Raw genomic sequence first — 25,830 nt, 5'->3', positions numbered from 1 at the left:
CCTCTCCACAATTATTTCCATGGCTTTGGTTTCCATGGTTTGGTTCCTCTCCCTGGTTATTTCCTTGCCTTCCTGACCTACCCAGGAGCAGCAAACTCAGCTTATTCCCTCTCCATCCTTCACTCTGTCCTTGGCCAGCACCTCCAAACTCAATAATCCCATTGTCCCCACCTCTCCAGAGAGTTTTTTCCCTCCTCTGGCCAAACCTCAGGATTGCAGCGAACCTGTTTCCATGGGATCACGATCAGCAGGGATCCAAATAAAAGGTTGCCCCCTCCTAATATTTGGGAACAGCCCCCCAGTCCTTCTCACTGGCTGAAGGAGAATCACAGAACCATGGAATAGTTTGGGTTGGAAGGGACCTCAAAGCTCATCCCATTTCCACCCCCTGCCCTGGGCAGGGAGACCTTGCACTGTCCCAGGTTGCTCCAAGCCCCATCCAACCTGGCCTGGAATATTCCCAGGCCTTTTCCAACCCTAATGATCCTAAGATTCCATGATTCCGACATCAATTCCGTGTGCAGAAGTGGTTGTGGAAAACCAGACCTCGATACTGTTGGCACAATCCTGGGAATTAGGAAGGAGTGAGGTTGGATTGATGAAACCTCTCTATCAGTGCCCTTAGCAGCAGGACAGAGGGAGGAGAAAAAATGAAGGAAAGAACTCATTTTGGGATTCTTGGAGTTGTCCTGTGCAGGGCCAGGAGTTGGAGTTGATGATCCTTGTGAATCCCTTCCAACTCAGGGTATTCCATATTTAGGGAGAGGGTGATTTCCTAGGACACATCACTGATTCCAGGCACTGAAAGGGACTCGATGCTGACAGAGCAACCTGAAAATCCTTTTAAATTCTTATTTTCCCCGATTAAACTGATTCTCACAGAGGATAAACAAAATGTTGGGAAAAAACTCTATTTCAGCTGTTTTCCGAATGAAGAGTTGCTCAGCTACGGTGGTGTTGTGTCCCAAAGGTCCCAGAGAATCAAACAGATTGCATCCCAAAATATTTCACCTGGAAAAGGCATCAGAGTTGGCATTATCAGTGCTGTTGTACCCTTTAGTGTGGAGGTCCAGATCTTTTCCAGGTGTCCTGGAAAAAAAAAAAAAGAGATTTAAAATAAAGTTAGACTGGACCCCTTATCATAAAAAAGGGATTTGAGGAATTGGAAAGATTGGGGAGAGATGTCTGAGCTGATCCAGGGATTTTCACTGGTGTCCAGTGGTCTGTCTATGCCAAGGAGGGGGTATCTGGGACAGATGGGATGGGAAAAGGTCGAAATTCAGGGAAGACGGGCAGAGCTTTATTCCTATTCCATAAAATTTTTCCAGGTGGCTCCCAAAGTATGAGGAGACCCATGAGAGGCTGGAGCCCCTCTGCTCTGGAGCCAGGCTGGGAGACCTGGGAATGTTCACCTGGAGAAGGGAAGGATCCAGGGAGAGCTCCGAGCCCCTTGCAGGGCCTAAAGGGGCTCCAGGAGAGCTGGAGAGGGACTTGGGAGCAACAGAAGCACCTGGAAAAGCCCTGGGAAGAACTGGGATGTTGCTCCAATGGCCAATTCCCTCTTTAAAAACGAGCAACATCAGGGTCCTATTTCCAATCCGAATTTCCTTGTCCAGCTTCACCTTCCAGCCACTGACAGGTATTTTTTCCCTGCTCCCTTTTTCAGGATTTATGTCCCCTCTCCCAATAATTTTTCCGTGTAGGAATCCCTGGATTGTGTCCTAGTGAACTCTTCCCCTTCCCTTTGTCCAGCTGAACACTCAGAGCTGCTCTGGGCTCTCCCTGGAAGCGAGGAAGCTCCAGGACATGATTATTTTGTGGAATTCCGTAAATAAGAGGCTCCTTTGAGAATGCTGAGGGGGCACAAGGCGTGGAGAGGATTTAAGTGGCACATCCCTGATTTCTGCAGGCAGCGATTAGGGAATACTGACAGGGTTGAAAGGAAAATCCCATTAATGGAGGAGGTGTTCACCCCAGGAATGACCCCGCAACCTGGCTGCCCTTAATGAGGGCTGAGGAGCAAACTGCAGCCACAAACTGCAGGAAAATATTCCTGGAGCCGAGACAGGGAGCTCTGGGATCGAGTTCAAACGGCTCACGGAGAGTCTCGGCTCTGCCGCAGGAAAACCGCGAAGATAGAAAATTGGGGAAGCTGCTGGGAGGTCTCAGCATCACCTGGAGAATATTGAACATTGATTTCAGACACACAACATGGAATTGTAAATCTTGGAATGGTTTGGGATGGAAGAGAACTTAAATTCCATCCCATCCCATGCTCTTCCATGGGCAGGGACACCTCCCACTATCCCAGGCTGCTCCAAACCCTGTCCAACCTGGCCTTGGACACTTCCAGGGATCCAGGGGCAGCCCCAGCTTCTCTGGGAATTCTATTCCAGGGCCTCCCCACCCTCCCAGCCAGGAATTCCTTCCCAATATCCCATCCATCCCTTCCCTCTGGCAGTGGGAAGCCATTCCCTGTGTCCTGCCCCTCCATCCCTTATCCAAAGTCCCTCTCCAGCTCTCCTGGAGCCCCATTTCCTGTCTGGAAAATGGCTCCAGGATAAAGCTATCGAGCACTCAGAGGAACCATCCATCCACCCACTGTTAAAAGCAAGGAATCCTTGGATCCCAGAATCACGGAATGGTTTGGATTGGAAAGCACCTTAAAGCTCATCCCATTCCAGCCCCTGCCATGAGCAGGGATGTCACTCATTGGTCAATCAGATGGATCTCCCATCCCTGGTGGGACTCGGTTTTCCCAGAAAGATGCCAGACTTGGACTAAACCAAGAATTTCCCTGGATCAAAAAGAAGCCATGGGAAAGACACTTTGCAATTCCAGAGTTAATCCTAGAAAAGGTCCTAGGATGAAGTTTTATGTGGGAGAAAAATGATTTTAAAGAATTCTTTATTAATCCGAAACCAGACATTGCTCACATGACACGTGACACGCTGCCACCACCAGCGTCCCCTGCCACCACCAGAGTCCCCTGAAAGGAGGACAAGGACAAAACCTGGATCATCCCCCTGGACAGCCTTGGTGAGTCCAGCTCAGCCCATGGAGCTGCCTCAGGAGATGTCACCGAGTCCCTTCTGGGGAGAACTTAAAACCTCCATCCCAAAGGCCCATAAATACACGGATTGATTTCCTTGGACCAGCATAAATCCCTGGACTGAGCAGGGCTATGCTGATTTACTTCCACCAGGAATGGCCGATAAAATGATGCTTAATCACTGTCTCCCTCCTTTCATGGGACACTTGGATCATTCCCATGCTGTGACCGACAGCTTGGACTTCTCCAAGCCCCTCCAGATGGGAGGAGGAGAAATGGCAGCATTGCCCACATCATTCCAGAGGGAACTTCCCTTGGGATATGTCTCATTTCCACCCTAATCTGGCTTTAAACTCCCACTTTTAGCCATTGCTTTCCCTTTCTGCCATGTTAAACACTTGGAATCCAAAGCCAAGGGTTCTCTCAGGGTTTTGCTGTGCCTGGTGGCGATTGGGATGGGATGAGCAGCTGTGGCTGTTTCCTTGGGGACTGAGAAGGAAAAGGGGAATGAAAAGGAGAAAAGGGAAAGTAAAAATGGAAAAGGAAAATGGAACAGTGAAAGGGAAAAGGAAAGGGAAAAGGGAAAGGAGAGGGAAAGGGAAAGGGAAGGGGAAGGGGAAGGGAAACCCACATTTTTCCAGTACCTAAAGGGGGCTTATAAAAAGGAAGGAGAGGGACTTTTTACATGCACAGATAGTTCCAGAACAAGGGGGAATGGCTTCCCACTGCCAGAGGGCAGGGATGGATGGGATATTGGGAAGGAATTCCTGGCTGGGAGGGTGGGGAGGCCCTGGAATAGAATTCCCAGAGCAGCTGGGGCTGCCCCTGGATCCCTGGAAGTGCCCAAGGCCAGGTTTGACACTGGGGCTTGGAGCAGCCTGGGATAATGGAAGATGCCCCTGCCATGGCAGGGCTGAGACTGGATGAGCTTTTCCATCCCAAACCATTGTGGGATTCCATGGAATGCTCCTCTGTGGCTGCCAGCAAAGGCTTCTCTTTAGGGCTGTGTGAAAACCACTCTGGGAAAAGGCACAGAAGCTGAAAATTCCCTCGTCCTCACTGGAATCTGAACCGGACCAAAGTCAAGATCACATCCATCGGAAAGCCAAGTCCTTCATGCTCTGCCTGTGGAGTAGTGCTTTCCACATGGAGAGAGAAATTGGATCAACCTGTTCCCAGAGCCCAAACCTTAACCCAGTAAAGGAAATAAAACCCCACACAAATAAATTGCTACGGTTGCAGTTCTTTTATTGGCAGGAATGAAAAATCCCACCAGCTATTCCGGTATTTGTTTTAAAGATAACTTGGTCCTTTAGGGAAGGAATTTGGAATAAACGGAGCAGATTTATCCAATGCCAGGGAAATATAAATCTTCCCTACTTAAGCAGAGCAAACATTCCCTGCTTTTCCTGCAGCCAGCCTGGAAAGCATCCTGAAGGGCATCACTCCCAAACTGGACTTGATTAAATCAAACCTGAACTGCTCCTTCCATGGGAAAACTGTTCAGGAAGAACCAGATTTTGGGATTTTTGTGGGATGAGGAGCCCTGAGCTGTGGTAGAGCACTTGTGCATCCCGTGGACCTGTTGGCAAGAAACTCTGCAGGACACACAGAGAATCCCAAACTGGTTTGGGTTGGAACAGACCTTAAATCCCATCCCATCCCACTCCCTGCCATGAGACACCTTCCACTATCCCAGTGTGTGGAAAATCCCGCTGGGAAGAGCCAGTGTCCATAAAGGAGACAGAGGAGTCCTGCAACTTTACTGGAATAAAGGCAGAGAGCCCCCTGGGCCACAGCCCGCGGGGTTTTCTCTCTCTGGGTTTTGGAGGACGCAGCCTCCTTTTATCCCAAACTCCGGCTGCACGGGGCCCTCTTCCTTCCCCATTGCTGAGGTACCCGGAAGGTGCAGCCTTCCCGAACCGCCTGCCCCACATCCCCCCTTAAAGCTGGCATTTGACCCCAAAATTCAGAAGTTCCAGCTCGTGCAGCCCCATTTGGCTGTTTCAGGAGCCGAACTGGAACAAACCCACGGCTGGAAGTGGGAACAGACATCCAGCCCCATCTCAAAGCCGTTCCCACCCATCCCCTCACCCACGGGGTGATTGTTTGTACCAACACCAGCGCACACCTTCCCTATCAATCCCTCCTCTTCTTATTTCTCAATTTGTCTTCACAAACCTTTGTTATCATTAACTGAACTTCTTTAAATGCCTGGCATGGTATAAAAATGAACATTTGAAACGCCCCCTCCCAACTTTTCCACCCGTGGTCTCTGCAGCCAGTGGGGCAAGGAAATCCAGAGAAACAACTCAGCCTAAAGCAGCAATGACAGCTCCCATCAGCCCAGAATCACCAGAGGTCTCTATAACCACAGTCCGTGGTTACTGAAAGCCAAGGTCTCCCATCCTTCCCTCCTGCTGAGAAGTCCCAATCTCCGGGGTTTTAGAGACCTTGACCCGAGTGCGGTGGATCCCCCCCGTGCTCAGCTGTCCCAAGCGCTGTTCCTGTGATCCTGGCTGGATGTTCTGATCAGCAAAGTCCAAAGGCAGTGTCTGTGCTCCCCAGGCTCCCTGTCCCAGAGATTTCACTGACGCGGGATTCTGGCCACAGATGGCTTTAAATACACATCACTTATCTCCACCCCCACTGTGCTGAGAATTAACCGGGTGAGAATCCCAAACGTTCACTCAATGGGGAATAATTGAGTGTCTCCTCGGGGTCTGGCTCTTACTCGTGCCAAAGCCAGCAGCAAAAGCCATACCCAGGGCACCTCAGTTTCTGCCACCAGCTTCAGAAGGTGTTTCTTTATTTGTCCGCTCATCCTTTCTGTTTGACCTGAATTCTGAGGGTGCTGGGGGTGTGGAGGTCCCACTGAATTCTCAAAGCAGCCATAATCCCTTGAAGGATCCTCCTGTAAAATGAGTTCCCCTGCCCGAGTCTGCAGCCTGCACTATCCCACATTCAGAAATCATTTATTAATGATCCAATAAACGCTGAAGTGCCCAGAAACGCCTCTGGTCACCCTGCTGTTGGAAAATGATACAAAATTTAAAATTTTTTGTAACTTTAGTCAGTCTCATTTGCCTTTGTCCTGGGGGAAAGGAATTTTAAATTTCTTTTCCAAGGACTGTTTCATCACTCAAGGTCTGATGATCTGAACATCTCAACAGATTAGGAGTAGCACAGAAGATGCACAGAAGATACACAAAAGATAATGACCATTGACAACCATTAATGACCATTAACGACCATTAACGACCATTAATGACCATCAACTCCAAACATCACCCCTGGCATGGTCAGACACCTGGTCTGGGAAAAGATCAAGAAGAATGAGAACCGAGTTAACATCGGAGTTGAAGAAATCCGTATCCAACAGGAAACCAATACTGAGAGCAGCGCAACTTGGGACCAATGAACATCGAACCAGGGAATTTGTCTGGGTTTGGACTGTATAAAATATGTGAAAAATCTGGTAAAATCCATGTTTCCTGGAATGATTTTTTCTGCACAACCTGGGCAATGTGTGGATGAAATTATTTCTGTTGCACATCCTGGCCGGAATGAAGCGATGCCTCAATTCTCTAACCCTAAAAATGTTGGAGGGTTTTAATTTTTCCTGTAGTTTCGGTGACACTTGGGTTCTCCATCCAGGATTTGAAGAACAAGAGGTGTCTGTGCAGCCAGGGACTCCTGATAAATTTCTGCTCCATTAATTATTCCAGCCTCCCTCCAGAGCTGTGCACTCTCCTTCTGGAGTTGTAAACCCTGGCAAAAATCCCTTTCTCTTGTTGGTTTTTCCACAAAATCCCTCTCTCCTTCGTATACCTCCAGCTGAGCCAGAGGAGGTTGGACTCCGTGCTCCAGACAAGGGAAAAAAGTAATGTTGATTCTATTTCATGAAGAAAATTTCATGAAAAAAATATCCAGTCTGCTTGACTCTCTCCCTTTATTTTTCCAGGAGCTGGGAGTAGTGATCCCTCCAAAAAATTCCTCCTGCCCTTTGGGACTGCATTAAGTGGTGCCTGAGCAAGTTGCAGCTGCTGCCTTATCAGGAAGATAAAGTTCTGGAGAGGTTGGATGGGAAAGAATTGGGAAAAACTTGGGCTCTGCCTGTGCTGGAGGGCAATTCCTTCAATTTGTGCCTTCCCTTCCTTTTCCTTGTGTGCCTTGGAAGTGACTACCCACAGCAGGGAATTGGTATCCAAATAAAAACTCCAGGATTTATCCCAAAGGATTGGTATCAGCAGGTCCTGGTCCCTCCTGTTGGGTCAGTGCCACCCCGTCGCTGTCTGAGCCCCAGATGGGCTCAGCCCACCCAGATCTGGTCACTTTGTGTCCAAAGAACTCCAACAGCAGCAGGATGGGCTGGGAACATCCAGGCTTGCAGCCCTTGGCCCTGCAGGATTCCCAATCCCAAATCACAAAACTATTGTGGAGTTACTTTAGGATTTCTCTCCATGTTTGGGTGATCTCAGTGCTTCCACTCACCCATCCAAAAGGGAATATTCCCAATTTTCAAGCTGGAGGTGTCCCTGACAGGAGGAACATGGAATACCAGTTTGTCCCAGTTAGCCCAGTCTCCAGCAGGATTTTGACCCTTCTGCAGGTGAGACAGATCAAGTCCTGCAAAGCCATATCCCAAAAAATGCCACTGGGCACCCTCCAGGTGACCTGGAGAGGAGGGAACAAGAGGTCGGGAACACAGTGTCACATTCACAGCCAGCATTAATGTCATTAGTGAGATAAAATTTAATTAATTCCTTCATTAATCAAGGAGAATTTCTCCATGGAAAGGGTGGTCAGGCTTTGGAATCAGGCAGGGAGGTTTGGAGTCCCCATCCCTGGAGGTGTCCAAGGAATTCCTGGATGTGGCACTCAGTGCCAGGGTGGGGACAAGGTGGGGATTGGGCACAGCTTGGACCCGATGATCTTGGAGTTCTTTTCCAACCTCAAAAATTCTGGAATTCTCTATTAATGACCTCACTTGCACTGATCAGACACAATTTTGGTGCCCACAGTGAAAATTCATGGACACCAGGAGCACAAAACCTGGAAAACTGCTGGGATGGGTTTGTCTGGAGAAGGTGTGGAGGTGTCCTGCTCGTCATTTCCAAGAACTTCCACGGGACACATTTTCTGAGGAGAGGCCTCTTCCCACCAGGAATAATTCAGGATAATCTTTAGCACCCAGACCTGGAAAATCTCAGCCTTGAAATGAGCTGGAAATTTTAACCAGAAGTAGAATTCTCCACTGAGATTTTCCATGGTTCTGATGCCACTTGAAGGCCTGAAATCCAGTTTGGATCCTGCATTTAGCAGGAACTTCAGGTGGGAATTTTGGGGAAGGGGCTCTGAGAGGAGAAGAAAAGAACCCATCCCATGGACCAGCTCAGCTCATGCGACGATTTTTAATTTGTTACCTCTGACCCCCAAAATGGCCCATTTTTAACGGCTTTAAATAAGAGGAATTTAAAATAACGCAGCAAATATTTTAAAATAAAGACATGTAATGCATTTAAGGAATTTGAGCTTCGAAGGAAGCAAAACTTGAGGATTTTTCTTGGATTTCAGCAATATCCAAGATCAGAACAACAATTTTCCTGAATATTTCAGCTCCTGGTTAAACGCCGCCAATATTGGCAAAATTCCTAAAGGTCTTGGCCAGGTTTCTGATCCTTGAACTGCCAACATTCCAGGATATTTGCACAACTTCTGGATTCCAAATAATGACCTTCATTCTCAGATAAAACACCTGGCTCCTGTTTTTGCCTTGCTCCTCTCTCCGCAGAAACCGTAATGTTCCTTAAAATCCCGATTTTCCACTCACTGGAGTGTGGCAGCCACGTCCCATTAAAAGAGTTTTACCAGGAAAATTATCCATGCCTTTAAATAGGTCATGCATACACTTAGCATATGTTCCATTATTAGCCACGTGCAGCCAATCCTGCCGGATAACTGAAAATTTCTGGAGTCACGAGCAAATAAAATCATTCCTCTGATCATTAACAAGGAGGAAGTGTGGGAAAAACATGGGAAAAAAGAAGCAGGGGAGTGAAAGAAGAATGAGGTTTGGTGGGAAGTTCTAGAAGAGTTGTGTCTTGCAATGGGCATTCCAAGTGCTGAAGGAATTTATGGTTAAAAATAAAGGTGCCATCGCTATCCCTGAGAGCACCTGGAAGTCCTGGGCAGGGAAGGATTCCTTGGCATCTTCCACCTGCTTGGGTGGGATGGGATTCCAAAACCTCCCTGGGCAGCCCCTGCCAAGGCCTGAGCACCCTTTCCATGGGGAAATTCCTGCTGCTGTCCAACCTGAGCCTTGCCTGGTGCAGCCTGAGGCCGTTCCCTCTCCTCCTGTCCCTGTTCCCTGGGAGCAGAGCCCAACCCCCACTTTTAAAAAGGCTTCCAAAAAGGAGGAAGAGGGAATTTTTATATGGATAGTGACAGGACAAGTGGGAATGGCTTCCCACTGCCAGAGGGCAGGGATGGATGGGATATTGGGAAGGAATTCCTGTCTGGGAGTGTGGTGAAGCCCTGGAATGGATTTGCCAGAGCAGCTGTGGCTGTCCCTGGATCCCTGGAAGTGCCCAAGGCCAGGCTGGACATTGGGGCTTGGAGCAGCCTGGGACAGTGGGAGGTGTCCCTGCCCATGGCAGGGGCTGGATTGGATGGGATTTAAGGTCCTTCCAACCCAAACCATTCCATGATTCCATGGGCTGGAGTGATGCTGGCACAGTCTGGAGACATTTCCACGCAGTCCATCCTCATCTCAGCTGCTGAAACTCCACCTGGATTTTACAGAAGCCTGGAGGCTGAGCCAAAGCTGGATTAACTGGTGATGGATATTCTGAACCTGCCCATGGAGCAGAGCCCAGACCTGGCCCCACACTGGGCAGGAGCACTGCTGATCCCACAAATAACAGGAATTCGCACATGGATTCATTTTAAGTGATTTCTCCATCTGACTGATCCATGGCTGTTGGTTTGTGCTGCTGGGAGGTTTGGAGCTGTGAAATAATAACTTTATAAAGTAGGACTGGGGTGGTGGCTATTAAACCTTTTCGGCCTTTGCCCTTCAGGGAATTGTTTGACATGGCCCCATTCACCACCTCACTCCATCTTTATTCCAAAGGGTACCAGCAGACAAGAAAATCATTTCAGATTTCACAGGAGCTTCATATCTGGAAGGCGCCTCTGAGTTCCCTCATCCATGGCCGTGTAGAGGGAAGGATTCGGAGTGGCAACAACAATCTGTGTTCACTTCCAGAGCGGGATAATCCAGGGAAAAACATGATTCTGATGGGATTCACTGAGGAACAGCTCCCTGAGAGAATTCCAGGAGCCTGGGGAAGAAATGGGAGCCGCATTTCAACCAAGTTCCTAAATCATCACCATCAAAAATGAAAACGCAGAAATCCACAGACAGTGGCAGCTTCGGGTCCCCGTGAATGTTTTAAATAATGTTTTCCTTTCACAATTCCAGCTGTTTATGCACATTGGAATTGCTTGTCATGGATTATTATTCATGGATGCAGCGTTGTTCCTTCCCAAGTGAGGGGCCTGAAGGCTGAAGAGTCCCCTCAACCCCAACCACCAGGTGAGCGAGGATGCTTTCACCTAAGTAATCCAAACCATGGGAACAAACCGGATTTTTGGCAGAATTATAGAATTACGGAATATCCTGAGCTGGAGGGATTCACAAGGATCATGGATCCAACCCCTGGCCCTGCCCAGACACCCCAACAACCCCACCCTGGGCATCCCTGGCAGCGCTGTCCAAGCGCTCCTGGAGCTCTGGCAGCCTCGGGGCTGTGCCCATTCCCTGGGGAGCCTGGGCAGTGCCCAGCACCCTCTGGGGGAAGAGTCTTTCCCTAAAATCCCACCTAACCCACAATTCAGGAATTTGGTGTCCTTGACCCTTCTTTTATTCCCATATAACCATCGCTGTTACCGTTTCCTCTTCTTGTGTTTGGCGGCAGATTTAAGGGGGCAAAGCAGAATCCCTCGGTCCCAGAGGAGCTCAGTGGCCCCCCAAGTTGTCATAAATCCTGCTAAAAAGGCCACATTCTGGCACAGCCCGTCTAATTTATTTAAGAACTTCCATGGCCTTCATCACCATAATTACCTGAGTGCTGTCATTAATGAGTTCGTTAAAGTTGATGAGCTTTGTGTGATTTTAGCTGCGAGGGGAAGCTCTGCTGAGGGAACCGAGGCACGAGCAGAGGGACACGTTTGGTGTCGCACCAAGTGTGAGCACGAAATGAAACAAGTTCAGGGCCACAGCTGCAAAATTTATTTGTTTTCATCTCTGAGGATTGATTAGTAACATAATTAAAACATAATTAATGAAGATTCTCTGCCCCAGAGTGAGGAATGCCCCCCAAACCACCACATGTATCACAACTCTCAGGACTCAATGCACAAAAATGTTTTATTTTGAGGTGGTTTGGGTTCTTGGGCAAGGGTTTGGTGGCAATGGGGCTGCAGGGGTAGCATCTCTGAGAAGGTGACAAAAGCTTGCCCCGTTCCTGATGGAACCAATTCCATGGGCTCCCGGTCAAGGAATTCCACCGCCTCCACGTCAAGGCTGAGCCCAGCAGCAACACCAGCAGGGTTTTGGGAATAAAAGAGTTAAGAAAGGGGGAGAATCCCGTGGAGAATCCCACACTGGAGCAGGGGATGTGGCCAAAGGAGGTTGTGATCCTGTGGGAAGCCCAGCCTGGAGCAGGGGTCCTGGCAGGACCATGGAGAGAGGAGCACAGCCTGGAGCAGGGTCCTGGCAGGACCATGGAGAGAGGAGCACAGCCTGGAGCAGGGTCCTGGCAGGACCATGGAGAGAGGAGCACAGCCTGGAGCAGGATCCTGGCAGGACCATGGAGAGAGGAGCACAGCCTGGAGCAGGGTCCTGGCAGGACCATGGATAGAGGAGCACAGCCTGGAGCAGGGTCCTGGCAGGACCATGGAGAGAGGAGCACAGCCTGGAGCAGGGTCCTGGCAGGACCATGGAGAGAGGAGCACAGCCTGGAGCAGGGTCCTGGCAGGACCATGGAGAGAGGAGCACAGCCTGGAGCAGGGTCCTGGCAGGACCATGGAGAGAGGAGCACAGCCTGGAGCAGGGTCCTGGCAGGACCATGGAGAGAGGAGCACAGCCTGGAGCAGGGTCCTGGCAGGACCATGGATAGAGGAGCACAGCCTGGAGCAGGGTCCTGGCAGGACCATGGAGAGAGAAGCCCAGGTTTGCTGGTGGGATTTGTGACCCTCCAGGGAATCCAGGCTGGAGCAGCCCGTTCCTGAAGGGAACACACGATTTTACAGGATTTTACACCACCTTCACCTGTGGGGGTGGGAGATTTTAGTCATTTTCCAGGTGTGAAACTTCCACTTTCTCCAGAAATTCCCAAGACACGGAGTTCCGACACTTTCCAAAGGAAATAATTATTAGGGCTGAACAATTATCTTTTTTTTTTTTTTTGGCCTTTTTGTCTCCCAAACCCCGCCTTGGTGGAGCCAGCTCTGATTTCCCATTCCCAGAGGTTTTGGGGTTTTTATTTAAGATTATAAGATTTTGGAGGGTGTGAATAAAGTCCTGGCTCCTTGGGAAAATTGTGCAAACAGATGAAGCGGGAAAAGTTCTTGGAAGGAGAAATGTGTGAATTCATCCTGACTGTAAGAAGGAATCTTTATCCTTGGAGACATCCAGAAATAAACTGGCCTGAACTCGGGGTTACCTCATTTGACTTTGCACTGCTTCGAGAGGAATGTTGGGTCCAAGGAATTCCATAAATCCCTCCGAACCTAAATTACCCTCAAATTCCGTGAATTTAAAATCTGGTCAAATACCACGGATGGCAAAATTGGGGTGAAGTTACTTCCTGTGGAATTCGGGAAATATTCAATAAATCCAAGGATTAATTCAGCATTTCCATGTCCCACCTGGCAAAGGGAGGATGTGCTGAGCTGGATGAGCCGGGGCAGATGGAAAAGTCCAAGGCTGGATGAAGTTTGGAGCAACCTGGGATAGTGGAAGGTGTCCCTGCCCTTGGAACATGATGGGATTTAAATCCCTTCCAGCCCAAACAAATCTGGGATCCTCTGGAGTCAAACTCCTTGGGACAAGCACCTGTTATATCCCAAATTTCCACCCTGGAGCTCTTTCTATATAGGATCTGTCCAAGGCAGAGCAGTTCCCTCTGCATCCCATGAAATTCCTGCTCAGCATAGACGGACCAGCTGGAAATACAGGGATTAATCCCAGCATCTCCACCTTTAGGAATAATTCCCTGTGGGGAGCAAAGTCAAATGCTGCCCTTAAATGAGATCACTTGGACCAGCTACATTTCCCTTATCTAAGAACCTGTTTCCATATCTGAAAGATAAGAAGGTGGGCGATGTCTCTGCTGTAATTTAACTGAGATAAACGAGGATGGAAATTATCCTTTGGTCTCCTTTGCTTCCACAGCCTTAATTACTCTTTCCTTTGGGAAGAATTGGGAGGCTGAGCAGAATAATGAGTTATCCAATCAATTTTGGAACTTCCCAGGCCCTTCCCAGTGGTTTTTTTTTGGATGTTTTAAACCCACCAAGATCTGACTCTCAAGATCTTGAGAGTGGAATTTTCTCTTGGGGTTTTTTTCGGTACCAAAAGGAGTGAAAAATGCAGCAAAATTAAAATTCAGCTTCTCCACATGCAGCACTTGGAGGTTTTCTTGCCTCTCCTATCCTGCAATTTTGGCTGTATCACTTTCATTTCAGAAGGATGGAGGATTCCGACTCCTGGGTTCCTTCTCCTTATGGAAAACAAAGGGAATTTCATGCAGCATTTGAGTTTTCTGAATTATCTCTAATTTCCTTCCTATTTAGCCCTTTTTGTGTGCACACCCACATCATCTGTTGGCCACTCTCATTTTCCTTTCATCCTTTCTGAGTATAAGAATTGGCCTTTCCAGACATTCCCTGCTGGGAATTCTCTGCTCATTCTCAGGATCCTTGAGGTTCCTGTACTTCCAGGGAAATCTGTGGCTTTACCCAGCTACTGGTGGGGTGTTTGATCTCCTGGTGGGAATATTTTAGGAAGGAATTCCTGGCTGGGAAGGTGGGGAGGCCTAAGGGTGCCCAGAGAAGCTGACGGCTGCCCGTGGATCTCTGGAAGTGTCCCAGGCCAGGTTGGATGAGGCTTGGAGCAGCCTGGGACAGTGGGAGATGTCCCTGCCCATGGACAGGACATGCCCAGAGGAATCTCTGCTCTGAACCAGGCACGAAAATTCCCAAAGACATCTCCTTATTGAGACAATTCCTCCAAATCCTTGCACTTCCCTGTGGGATTTCCCTGGTGGAGGACACCAAAGACTCCAAGTCTCTGTTTCCCCATTGATATCCAGGATTCAATCCTTCAGATTCCTTTAAAACTGTGCCTGGAAAGCAAATTCTCAGTGGTGTTTATTAACACAGAACCTGTTTTCCAGTTCTTCCCGTGTTTTCCAGCTCTTCCCGTGTTTTCCAATTCTTCCTGTGCTTTAATCGGGATGGAGCTGCCTGAGGCCAAGCAAAGGTGCAGCTCTGAGCAAACTGTTTAATGTTGGGAGTTTCTTCCTCGTCCCTGTTGGGAGAGAGGAGAATGAGCTCCTCTTATCACATTTGGATAATTAAAGGAAAAAACCAAATCCCAGGCAATTCCCGAGTGTGGGATGCAGTCAAACACAATCATTTATCAGCCCTGGCTTTGGAGAAAATCCTTTATAATCCTTTCCATCAAAGGCAGAACTATCCCATGGCTAAATCATCCCGACCTTCAACCCCTCTTTTATCCTTATATTTATTTTCCCTCATGTATTTTCCCAGTTTTCCAGGCTTGGAATTATTCAAGGTTTTGCTTCCATTCATTTTGATGGAGGTGGGAATGAGGAAACTCAGCTTTTGCTCTGGGGGAGTTGCTTTTCCATCCTGTTGATGCTGGCAACTCCCAGATGGATTCCAAGGTCCATTCCAAGCTTCCTTTCATAGGGAAAACCATTCCCAGTGCATTTTTCCTTCATCAAGAAGACCCCACAAGCAATACCAAAAAACCCCTCATATTATCCATAAAATCTTGATTTTTTCTCAGCAAACTGCATCAGGTCCTGATTTAGGCTCCTGCTGACTTCAAAAGTCATCCCAAATGAGTGATTTAGGGTCCCTCAAAGAACCACCATCAAGATTTTTACCAAAAATGGGTTTAATATGAATTTATGCAAATGTGACTCGAAGCTGGATGGCAAAGTGACCTTAATTATTTACGACATGGATGAAACACAAAATAAAATCAGGTTAGAAATGATTTTGGAATGACTTCCACAGAGACCAAAGATGCAAAAGGGTAAGGTTGAACCATGAGGCTCAGGGTGGAAAAATCCTGCTTAAAATCATGGAATATCCCGAGTCGGAAGGGACCCACAAGGATCAGAGTCCAGCTCCTGGCCCTGCACAATCCCATCAATCCCACAAAACCATCTCAGAGTGGTGCCTCTCCGACCTCACTGACGGCTGTAAAACTTGAGGAGAACCCAAGGTATTCTGAAACAACAGCAAAGCTGAATAATTAAATCAGGACAGCAAATTCCGAGCCCGTCTCCTCTGAAATCTGGCTCAAATCCTAAATTCAAACCCTTTCGTCCCAGAAACTGGGTGGAAACTCCCAGTTCCAAGTGAAAATAATCCAAACCATCTCTTGTGGAATGAAGAGTTGTCCCATCTGAAAAGTGATCTTTAAAATTCCGTAATTTATCCTCAAATAATTGTTGTATGGGAGGGGATTTTTTCCTTCTTCCTGCTCCCACTTGTGCCCTTCAGTAGGGAAACCCGCTTTGCTTTTCTGGTTTATGAATAATACAGGAATTCCATAAATAACTGATAGCTTGTTAATAAAGTGGCCAGATATGTTTTGCCCTCAAAAGGCAGGAATTTGAAGAGAATATCAAAGATTCCGAGAATAATTGATATTTGAATTTATTGGGCAATTCCTTTGAGGAGTAGCTCCATGAGATTCCATATCCCTGATCCTCCATCACATCCACCACCAACTCCTTCCCCAGTTTGTCCAGGAAGATTGGTGATTGCAAAAATCCAAACTTCCCTTCACGCTGACTCTGAGGATGTCCATCATGGGCTGCTCCTTCCTGCTCATCCCATTGGAAAAGCAGGAAAATAAGGCAAAGGATGCTCCAAATGGATTGGATTTCACCCAAGCTGAACTGAAAGAGGTTCCCCCTTTGAACCCAGCTTGCACAGATGAAAAAGAGACATTAAAACGGGGAAGGAAAAGCCTGACTCATCTGGAACAGGAACAGAAAAACATCTTGGCTGAAAAGAGATGAAAAAGGAGCAATTAATGTCTGGAATTCACCTGGAGAACTCGTTGCCGTGAGCTATTATTGTTCAAATTATTAGGCAGGTGTGTGAAGTGCCTCCTAAACTGGAGAGAAATTAAAAGACAGATTTTGCAGCAAACTCGGTGCTTATTACACAATTACAACCCCGTGTGAGAGCCAGGAGCCGTTCCCGTCCATTTCACCTCGACTACGCCTCGAAATGCACCTGATGCCAAATTCCTCTCGATTTTAGTCTCAGATTCCTTTCATTGGCCTGAATTGGGAAAAATAATTGGATTCAGAGCGCAGGGGAGGATTGCAGGGAGGATCTTTGTCCTGGGTTGTCAAGGGGAGGGCTGTGCTCGGTGTTTGTGCTGTTGTTGTGGGACAGACAAACGATGGTCAGAAGGTCACAGGCAGTGAAGTCACCATGTGGAAGGGGCTGGAGCCCCAGGAGCGGCTGAGGGAGCTGGGAAGGGTCTGGAGCCCCAGGAGCGGCTGAGGGAGCTGGGAAAGGGGCTCAGCCTGGGGAAAAGGAGGCTCAGGGGGGACCTTGTGGCTCTGCACAAGTCCCTGACAGGAGGGGGCAGCCGGGGGGGTCGGGCTCTGCTGGCAGGGAACAGGGACAGGAGGAGAGGGAACGGCCTCAGGCTGGGCCAGGGGAGGCTCAGGGTGGACAGCAGCAGGAATTTCCCCATGGAAAGGGAGCTCAGGCCTTGGCAGGGGCTGCCCAGGGAGCTTTGGAGTGCCCATCCCTGGAGGTGTCCAAGGAATTCCTGGAGGTGGCAGTCAGTGCTCTGGGCTGGGACAAGGTGGGCATCAGGCACGGGGTGGACTCAGTGGGCTGGGAGGGCTTTTCCAACCTCAATGATTCCATGATTCTCTGGGAATCAGTTCCAGGGCCTCATCATCCTCACGCCTTACACCACCTCAACTGGGAATATTCCAAATCCTAATCCAGCTCCACAGCATCCACGCTGCTGGAATTTTATTAACACTTTTTTCCAGGCACCTCTTAGCTCCCTGTCCATGGCCAGGAATCACCAGCGACACCTGAAGTGCAATAACCCAGGGAAAATTTAATTTGTTCATCTCCAGCTTCCTGGCAAGTGTGAGACTGATCCCTTAGCGCCTTCCCAAGAGGTTCCATCCCACGTGATCCAGGAGGAAACTCCCAGCATCCCATCATCTCCCCTCAAAACTGGATTAAAATAAAGATATTCCTTTTCATCCTTAATCACTGTGAGTTTTTCTGGAAGGGGAACTGATTCCTGCATGGATTTGGGGTTGGAAAATAAAGCAGGATCGGGTGGTGCTGAATCCCTTGGTCCATGTCCAGCAGAGTGCACTCCAAAGTCATTCCATGCCCATGGAAAGATCTCCTGCTAATCAAATCCATCCTGTGTTTAGCATGGAGTGGCTGCAGCGAGGAGCTCCTGGAACAATTTAATTGTTTCCCCCTGAATGATGGAGAATGCAGAGGCTCCGATGGGATTTCATTTTATTCAGGGAAATAAACTCACTCTGATTGCGTTATTCCAAAGAATTCCCAAGGTTCATTTCCATAGTGCAACGGGGGCAACTTTGGCAGCAGGAGTGCTGTGGATTGATATTTCCCTGTGCTTTCACAAGAATTCCCTTTTTTCCCTGACTTTTTCTGTTGATAATGCACAAGACACTCATTATTTTTGGAATGTCAGCCATCCTGGAGTTCTCCTCGTTCACTCCTTCTTTGTCCAACAAATCTTTGGGAAGGAGCACATTTTTAATGGGCTTTTTTTTGTGATTTCCAGGATGGAAAATTCCAATTTTGTTGCCATCATTGTGGCCACCCAATGGATTGAGCAGCCCTGTTTGTCACTGGTTAATTAAATGGGATCCACTTCTTTCCCAAATCCCAGGGATTCGCTGTTCCCATGCCAGGGAATGTCGGCACAGCAGGGCACGGGATTCTTTTGATTATTTCACAGCACAGGGCTGAGTTTTGCAGCCAGAGCTGGGTGTGAACCCACAAAACCAGGAGCAGGAACATCCACATCCTGCTGGGTAACAATAGCACCATGGGCGGGAGCCAAATCCCGAACAATTCCATCCTCCCATGGCAGGGTTTGGAATGGGATGGTCTCGAAGGTTCCATCCCACCCAAACCAGTCTAGGATTCTGTGGTTCCATCATCCAGCTCCACGCAGGATGTGTCGGGTGGTGAAAGGGACTCGAGGACATTGAGGCCTTTCGGGAGTGATAAAAATGAGGGAGAGGGAATTTTCCATGGGCATGGAGCGATAGGGAAAGGGGGAATGTTTTAAACTAAAAGAGAGTGGGTTAGGTGGGATATTGGGAATTGGGAATTGCTGGCTGGGAGGGTGGGCAGGGGCTGGGCTGGAATTGCCAGAGCAGCTGGGGCTGCCCCTGGATCCCTGGCAGTGCCCAAGGCCAGGCTGGACATTGGGGCTGGGAGCAGCCTGGGACAGTGGGAGGTGTCCCTGCCATGGGAATGGGATTTGATTAAACGATCTTCAACTTCCCTTCCATCCCAAACCATTCCATGATTCCACGATTCTGTGGAACAGGAATGTCCCTTTTGGTCACCCCACACCGAATCCCACGGGAACTCTTGTATTTGCTGCTGGTTTGCAGCTCTGGGATCAGCAAGAACCACCCTTTCCATGGGGAAATTCCTGCTGCTGTCCACCCTGAGCCTCCCCTGGCCCAGCCTGAGGCCGTTCCCTCTCCTCCTGTCCCTGTTCCCTGCGAGCAGAGCCCGACCCCCCCGGCTGCCCCCTCCTGTCAGGGACTTGTCCCCTCTGGCCCCCTCACGTGGATGTCATTGGATGAACTTCCAGGTCCCTTCCAGCCCCAACCATTCCATGATTTTTCTGGGCATTCCCAGTGGTTGGGCTCCAGCCACAAGGGCTGCAGCCAGTTCCCATGGAGCTCCTTTTCTCAGCCATTCCTGAAAAATCTGAATCCTGAATTCCTGGATCAGGAATCCTCAGCTGTTGCTGCTCTCCCAGCTCTTTTCCCCATGGATGCACCACCCATCCGAGGTGTGGTGGCCCTCTGGGCACGCTTTGCCCGGAAGAACCCACACCACAAATTCCAGCCATGAAGGATCCCACAGACCATTCCCTGATATTATCCTGGGGTGCTTTGATCTGGAAAAACGGGAGACCCCCCCCCCCAGGGAGACCCAGCCCAAGGCACAGCCTAACATTAAGCTTGGCCTTAGACCCGTGTCTATCCCACCAGCAGCACAAATTGTTGCATCCACGTAAATCTTTGGACATCAGGAGGATTCCTCTTAATTCCAAATGATCATGGGGAGCAGAGCGGGGCTGAAACAAGGAGGTTTGATGGGATTTATTATCATTTAAGTGATTTTTAATTTAAAATTCTGATGAATTTGTTATTACTAAATTAGATTTAAACTGCAGCACTGAAGATAACAGGTTAATAACTCCGTTATTTATCCCAAAACTCCATCCCTCCCAGGCTCGGCCCTAAACATTGTTCAATGAGCCTGTTCCAAATTCCAGGACAAACTCCATCCCATCAGGAGAGTGGGAAAAGCACAAGGCAGAGCTGCTGGAAACTTTGGGGGACCTGGGGCCACTTAAAACGGGCCTTTGGTGGTGATTTTAAATTCCAGCATCTGCCCCAGAAAGGGGAAACCTTGCTGGGATGGACTGAAATCCAGGGGCTGGGAATAAAGTTGGGAAGAGCCTGGTCAAGTCAAGAGTCAAGTGCTCTTGACTTGTTCCTCTGCCAGTCTGAATGGGAAAAATCTGTGGGAAAAGTAAAAATTCCGTAAAGTATTTCAGATCATGGAATTCTGGAATTGTTTGGGATGGAAGGGATCTTAAAGCTCAGCTCATTCCACCCCCTGGGACACCTTCCACTGTCCCAGGGTGCTCCAAGCCCCAATGTCCAACCTAGCTTTGGACACTTCCAGGGATGGGGAATTCACAGTTTCCCTCTTCCGGGGCTTCCCCACCTCATTCCGGGATGATTTGTTAATTACGCATAATCTGTTCCCAATCTAATCACACCCCAAATCCATCAGAGTTACGAGACCAAGTGAAATCATTGAGTTTTCCCTCAATTTCATTGGAAGGTGGAATAAGGAGGGACTCCAGCACCACAGAACTCCCCCACACCACCCAATCCCTCTGGATTTTAATGGGGATTTATGGTCTCCTTCAGTCAAATCCCAAATATTTGTGGACTTGCTCCCAACTGGGAGAGGGAAAAGAATTTGGTTCTGATTGCTGCTGGATACAACAGAAAAGCTGCTCTGAGAGCTCCTGGGATAAATGGCTGCTGGAATGTGGGAAGCATTAAAATCCCAGAATTTTTGTTATTTGAGTAAGACTAATTCAGACTGATTTGATTTGATTTATTTGCAATAAAGGTTTAAAGTTGGTTTTATTTTTTCCCTCCTGCAACAGAGGGGTCTGGAACACACCCTTTGCTCCACACCATCCATAAACCTCTGGATCCCGGGAAATTCCAACGGCTCCTCATTCCTGAGGGGAGAAAAGCACAGTCAGGGATAAAACTGGACTAGGAAAGTTTTATAGGAAAAACCATCATTTTTCATATAAATAGGAAAAGTGCTGCAGGTGAATTCCTTGGGATTCAAGGTGTTTTTATAACCCACCCTGATATTCTGATGGACCAAACCATTCCAGCTGTGATCACCCACTGGATAATCCTTGAAATGGGAGGGATGGATAAAACGAAGGAGTTAAAACCAGCCCCCAGTGCCTGCTACCAATATTTTCATTTCTCCCTTTTTATAAAGTGAGAACAACCTGATGGATGCAAAAAAATTCCCAGGATTTTGTGAAAATCAACTTTTCTCGTGAGCTTGGAGAGCTCTGCCTGTGACCAAGACACCCCACGAGTCCCTGGCTGCGTCTCTGCCACGCATGGATGAATCCCAGATCTCCCGATTCCCTCCAAGGGATTCCCAGTCCAGATCCACAACTCAGGAATCCTTGGCTGCTGCTCTCCCAGCTCTTTTCCCCCATGGATCCCATCCGAGGAGTGGTGGCCCTCTGGACACACTTTGGGTGGCTCTCATCAGCATGAATTCTCATGGATTTGGGATCAGGAACAAAGCCAGGGACTTGTTTTGGGGTTAAGAGTGCCCGATGAGCCTCATGGGCTTTCCCAGGGATAAATGAAGCCATGAAGTGCAGTTGGGGGGGGGTTGCAGGCTCGGAATTTCCCATTGTCTGGGAAATGTTTTCCCACAAGTTCTGGAGCTGCTGGAGCCCGACCACAAACCCCAATCCTGCTCTTGGGAACATTCTGGGACCAGCTGAATTTCACAATTCCCAGCTAAATTATTCCAGCAGGGAGCAACCCCATATTTAACATCACAGAGAGTGATTTGGGGCACTCAGGAAAATCGGCTCTGACTCGACGAGTTATTTTAATTCCTCCTTTCTCCTCCCAGTCTGGAGAAATTCCTGGATTTGGGATCACAGCTGAACATCCTCAAGCAGATCTCAGCAGGAGCCTCAAAATTTCAACTTTTAGGAATAAATACTTTCAAAAAAACCACCTCAGATGGAAATAATTCAGGCTCTTACCCCACAGAGATTTGTGCGCCTGCTTAAAACCAGGCTGGGATTATTTTCCCCAATTCCAAGCGAGGTGGTTTTTTTTTTTTTGGTTGTTTTTTTTTTTTTTTTGGTTGTTTTTTTTGTGAGGTTTACTCCTCGTTTTCCCCTCTGCAGTGCCAAAGGCTGAAATTCCAAGGAATGCTGTCAGTGGTGTGCTAACAACCCGCTAACAACTTCCCTCCTAAGGGCTGTTCCGTGGAGAGCAGCAGCCAGTTAATGATTCCAGCCTTCAGGATCCAATAACATCTGGCTGTGCTGGGAGGATCTTGGAATTAACCATGGGAAGGCTGGAAATAGGGAGAGAAAGGCTCCGTCCTTCCCGTGTTTTTGATGTTCAACCCACAGAGCAGCCAGTGAGGAGCATGGCATTTTTCCCGGCATTTCCACGGGAAGAATTCCAGCTTTTCCTCCAAAACCTGCCCCTGGATGGGGCTTTCCAGGTGAGGAAAACACTCAGAGAGGTGAAAAAAGCTTTTGGGGCACGGCCACGTTGGGGTGGTTTGGTGTAGGAGTAAGAAGGGAAAATAGGGGGGAAAAATCCCTGGGAAGGGACCAGAGCTCTGGGAGCAAGTCTGGGCTGGGATGGGCACAGCCCAGATGTGGCCCACATGTTGCTTGGAGGGCCAGCTGGGCACAGGTGTGCCAGGAAAAAGGGGGAAAAGTGGAAAAAAAGGGGGAAAAGTGGAAAAAAGGGGAAAAGGGGAAAATGGGGAAGGTAGAGAGAAGCCAAAGGCAGCTGAAGGTCACGCTGTGAGTGCAACCTCTGGAGATGTTCCCAAATTCCCCTTGGAACTGAAAATCAGGGAAAAAGGAGCATCGGGTGGACCCAGAGAAGCAACCTGGGAGTCCCCTCAGACAGGAGACCAAGCCGTGAAGGCGATGGGATGCAGCCAGAGGCAGGGAGAGGGTCTGGAATGGCACAGGACGGTGTCCCCTGAGGAGGACACGGGATTTGAGCACAACCACGGGGCCACCTCAGCTCCACCCTCAGCTGGCAGCAGGCTGGGGACAACCTCTGGCCAGCGCTGGGTGCCAGCCTGACCTCTGGGGGCACGGGAATGGCACAGAAAAAGGGCTGCGGCCATCCCTTCTCCCATTTCCCACATCCTTACAGGCTGGGAATTGGGAACAGCCCCGGCTGGGACGGAATTCAGCTCCTTGCGGGAATTCCAAGTGGTGGATTGGGTGCTCTGAGCCCTTTGCGGGTGGAAGCACAGCAGAGCAAGGCACTGGATCATCCCATGGAGATGATGGAAGAGCTCAGCCCCTGGCAGGAGAGCACTGGAAGAGTCCTGGCCTCGTTAGCAGTGTCCTGTGGGGTCACAGCAAGCCCTGACAGTGCAGGCGTCCCTTCCAGAGCGCTGTCACCGTGCTGGCCCGGAGCACTGATCCATAACCGGTGCAGGCAGACGAAGCTGAATTAACAATGCCCAAGGTGCCCATGGGTTTGGGGCAATCCTTGCAGGCACCAAGGAAGAAGGGAAGAGGACAGGGGCAGTCGTTTGCCCAACAAATCCTTCTGGGAAGCTGGAGGGGAGAGACCTTCACCAGCACAAATCCCAAAATGTGGGGACATCAGGCAGGCTGGGAAGGTGCTGGGAGCCAGTGGGGGGTCTTGGGTACTTGTGATCACTAAAGAGGGGATGGCAAGATGAAAACCCCGCGGCTCAGGTGTGCTCAGCTGGATCAGACACACAGAGCAGCCCGTTTGTCACCTCCCCGTGTCCCCTCTGTCACTCCCGGGTGGTGACCGGCCTTAGCCCCCTGCCCTGGGGCAGCACCTTGGGCAAGCACAGGGTTTTTAGGCGGTGGAGGCTGGGGCAGCAGCGGGGTCAGAGCCCGGGGATGCCCCAGATCCGGGCAGAGAGGGAGCAGGGTGGAATGGGGGGACACAGGGGGACAGCGGGCTCGGAGCCGGGAAGCGCAGCCCGGGACGGGCAGGATGGACCCCTCGGGCCGGGAGCGCAGCGCGGAGCCAGCGCGGGCTCAGGGCGCCCCTCACCGTCCCCACCGCACCGCGGCACGCCGCGCATCCCGGGACAGAGGGACCGCGCCACAGCGCGCATCCCGGGACACGGGGGGATCGCGCCCGGAATCCCGGGACAGAGCTGGACCGCGCCGCTCATCCCGGGACAAAAAAGAACCGCAGCAATGACACGGCGCATCTCGGCACAGAGCGGGACGCTCCGCGCAGCCCGGCTCCGTGCGAGCCGCACCGCCCAGCGCATCCCGGGCCAGCGGGGCTCCCAGCGCTCCGCGCGTCCCGGGAGGGAGCGGGCCAGACCCCACATCCCGGCTTGGCAGCGCGGCTCACAGCGCTCAGCGCGTCCCGGAGCGGCGCGGGTCCCACCGCGCAACCCGCCTTGGCAGCGCCCGCGGCCACGCGCGCCCGGCGGCGGTGGCGGAGCCGCGGGGCCACGGGGGGCGGCGGCGGCGGCGGCGGAGGAGGAGGAGGAGGCGGAGGAAGGCGCGCAGCAGCAGCAGCCACGCAGCTTTGACGTCGCCGGGCTGCGGCTGCCGGCCCCGCACGTATAGCTCAACGTGACGGCCCCGCCGCCGCCACTCGCGCCCGCTCCCCCGCGCTCGCACGGCAGCGCACCCGCACCCAGCGCGGCCGCGGGAGCCCCGCGCCGCCCCCGCCATGGGCCCGGCCGCCGCCCCGCAGCCGCGGTGAGAGGAGGGGGCCGCTCCCGGAGCGCCACAGCCGGAGCATCCCCGCGGCCCCGCGCCCGCCCCCGCCCCGCGCCGCCCCCGCCTCCCTCCCTCGCTCCGCTCCGCTCCGCGCCGCGCGGGGAGCCCCGCGCACCATGCGGGGGCCGCGGCGCCGCGGTGGCATCTGATGGCCGCGGGGCGCAGGCGGCTGCGGCGGCCCCGCGCGGCGCTCGGCGGCCCCGGGAGGCGGCGGCGGCGGCGGCCGGAGCCCTGAGGGGGCCGCGGCCCGGAGGGGGTGCGGGGGCTGCCGCTGCCGGGGGCTCGCTCTGAGCGGGGCTCGCCCCGCGCCGCCCGCTGCGCAGCGGGAGGAGGAGGAGGCGGAGGCGGAGGAGGAAGGAGGAGGAGGAGGAGGACCGGCGCGGTGCCCGCCGCCTGCCCCCGCCGCCCTGCCTGCGCGGGCGTGCGCGGCTCGGCCGCAGCGGAGCGCGGGGCTCCGGCGGGCGCTGCGCTGCCCCCCCCCGCCCCGCCGGGCTGGATATGTGGATGCTCACGTGAAGATGGATGTAGCGATCGGGCTGCTGGGGCTGCTGACGGTTCTGCTGGAGGGCAGCTCCGGCCAAGGGGTGTACGGTGAGTCCGGGGCGCCGCGTGACCTTGTCGCGACTGTCGCCGGGGCGGAAGGGCGGGGGGGGGGGGGGGGGGGTGGGGGCGAGCGGCGTGGCCCCGCTGAGCGCCGCGGGAGCCGGCGGAGGCAGAGCGGAGGCAGCGCCGTTGCCATGAGACGCTGATATTTCACGGCGAAAACCGGGCCGGGGGGCGGGGGGGGCGATTCGGGGGGTCGGGGAGGGGGCGCGGGGGGGGGGCCCGCAGCCGGTCCCGGGCCGCGCTGGCCGCCGCGGCGGAGCGGGTGGGCGCCGCCTCCATGGGGCTCCTCCGCGCCCGCGGAGCGCCCGCGGCCGCCGCACTTGTTACCGGCGGCACTGCCGCCCGCGGCCGCGGAGCCAGGGGCGGGGGAGAAGGCGCCGCAAACTTCCCGGGTCTCCGCCGGGGGCGCGCGGACCCCGCGGGCGGGCGGGCGGCTCCGCTGCCCCGGCCCCGCTGCCCCTCGCCCGTGACTTGCACATCGCCGGCGGCATCGCCCGCTCCG

At 51.5% G+C, this 25,830-nt stretch overlaps 1 protein-coding gene and 1 long non-coding RNA gene across 4 annotated transcripts in view; one reads left to right on the top strand and one right to left on the bottom strand.

Moving 5' to 3' along the window:
- LOC125327786 overlaps positions 1-25,322 on the bottom strand; it is a 38,570-nt gene extending 13,248 nt beyond the window's left edge. The window contains exons 1-3 of one of the 2 annotated variants that reach the window (XR_007204372.1): positions 25,235-25,322; positions 14,507-14,651; positions 1,012-1,089 (exon numbers count right to left, since the gene is read on the bottom strand). This is a non-coding gene — a long non-coding RNA (uncharacterized LOC125327786). The remainder of the gene's footprint in view (positions 1-1,011; positions 1,090-14,506; positions 14,652-25,234) is intronic. The other variant, XR_007204371.1, reaches the window with a different exon arrangement.
- Positions 24,989-25,830, top strand: part of MDGA2 (MAM domain containing glycosylphosphatidylinositol anchor 2) — a 233,286-nt gene continuing 232,444 nt past the window's right edge. For both annotated transcript variants that reach the window (XM_048307676.1, XM_048307674.1), the window contains exon 1: positions 24,989-25,313. In XM_048307676.1, the coding sequence (XP_048163633.1) occupies positions 25,241-25,313 (73 nt within the window). In that variant the 5' untranslated portion in view covers positions 24,989-25,240. The remainder of the gene's footprint in view (positions 25,314-25,830) is intronic.

The sequence above is a fragment of the Corvus hawaiiensis genome, chromosome 6 (genome assembly GCF_020740725.1).
Source record: "Corvus hawaiiensis isolate bCorHaw1 chromosome 6, bCorHaw1.pri.cur, whole genome shotgun sequence".
Taxonomy (NCBI): domain Eukaryota; kingdom Metazoa; phylum Chordata; class Aves; order Passeriformes; family Corvidae; genus Corvus; species Corvus hawaiiensis.
This window is presented reverse-complemented; position numbering and strand designations above follow the sequence as displayed.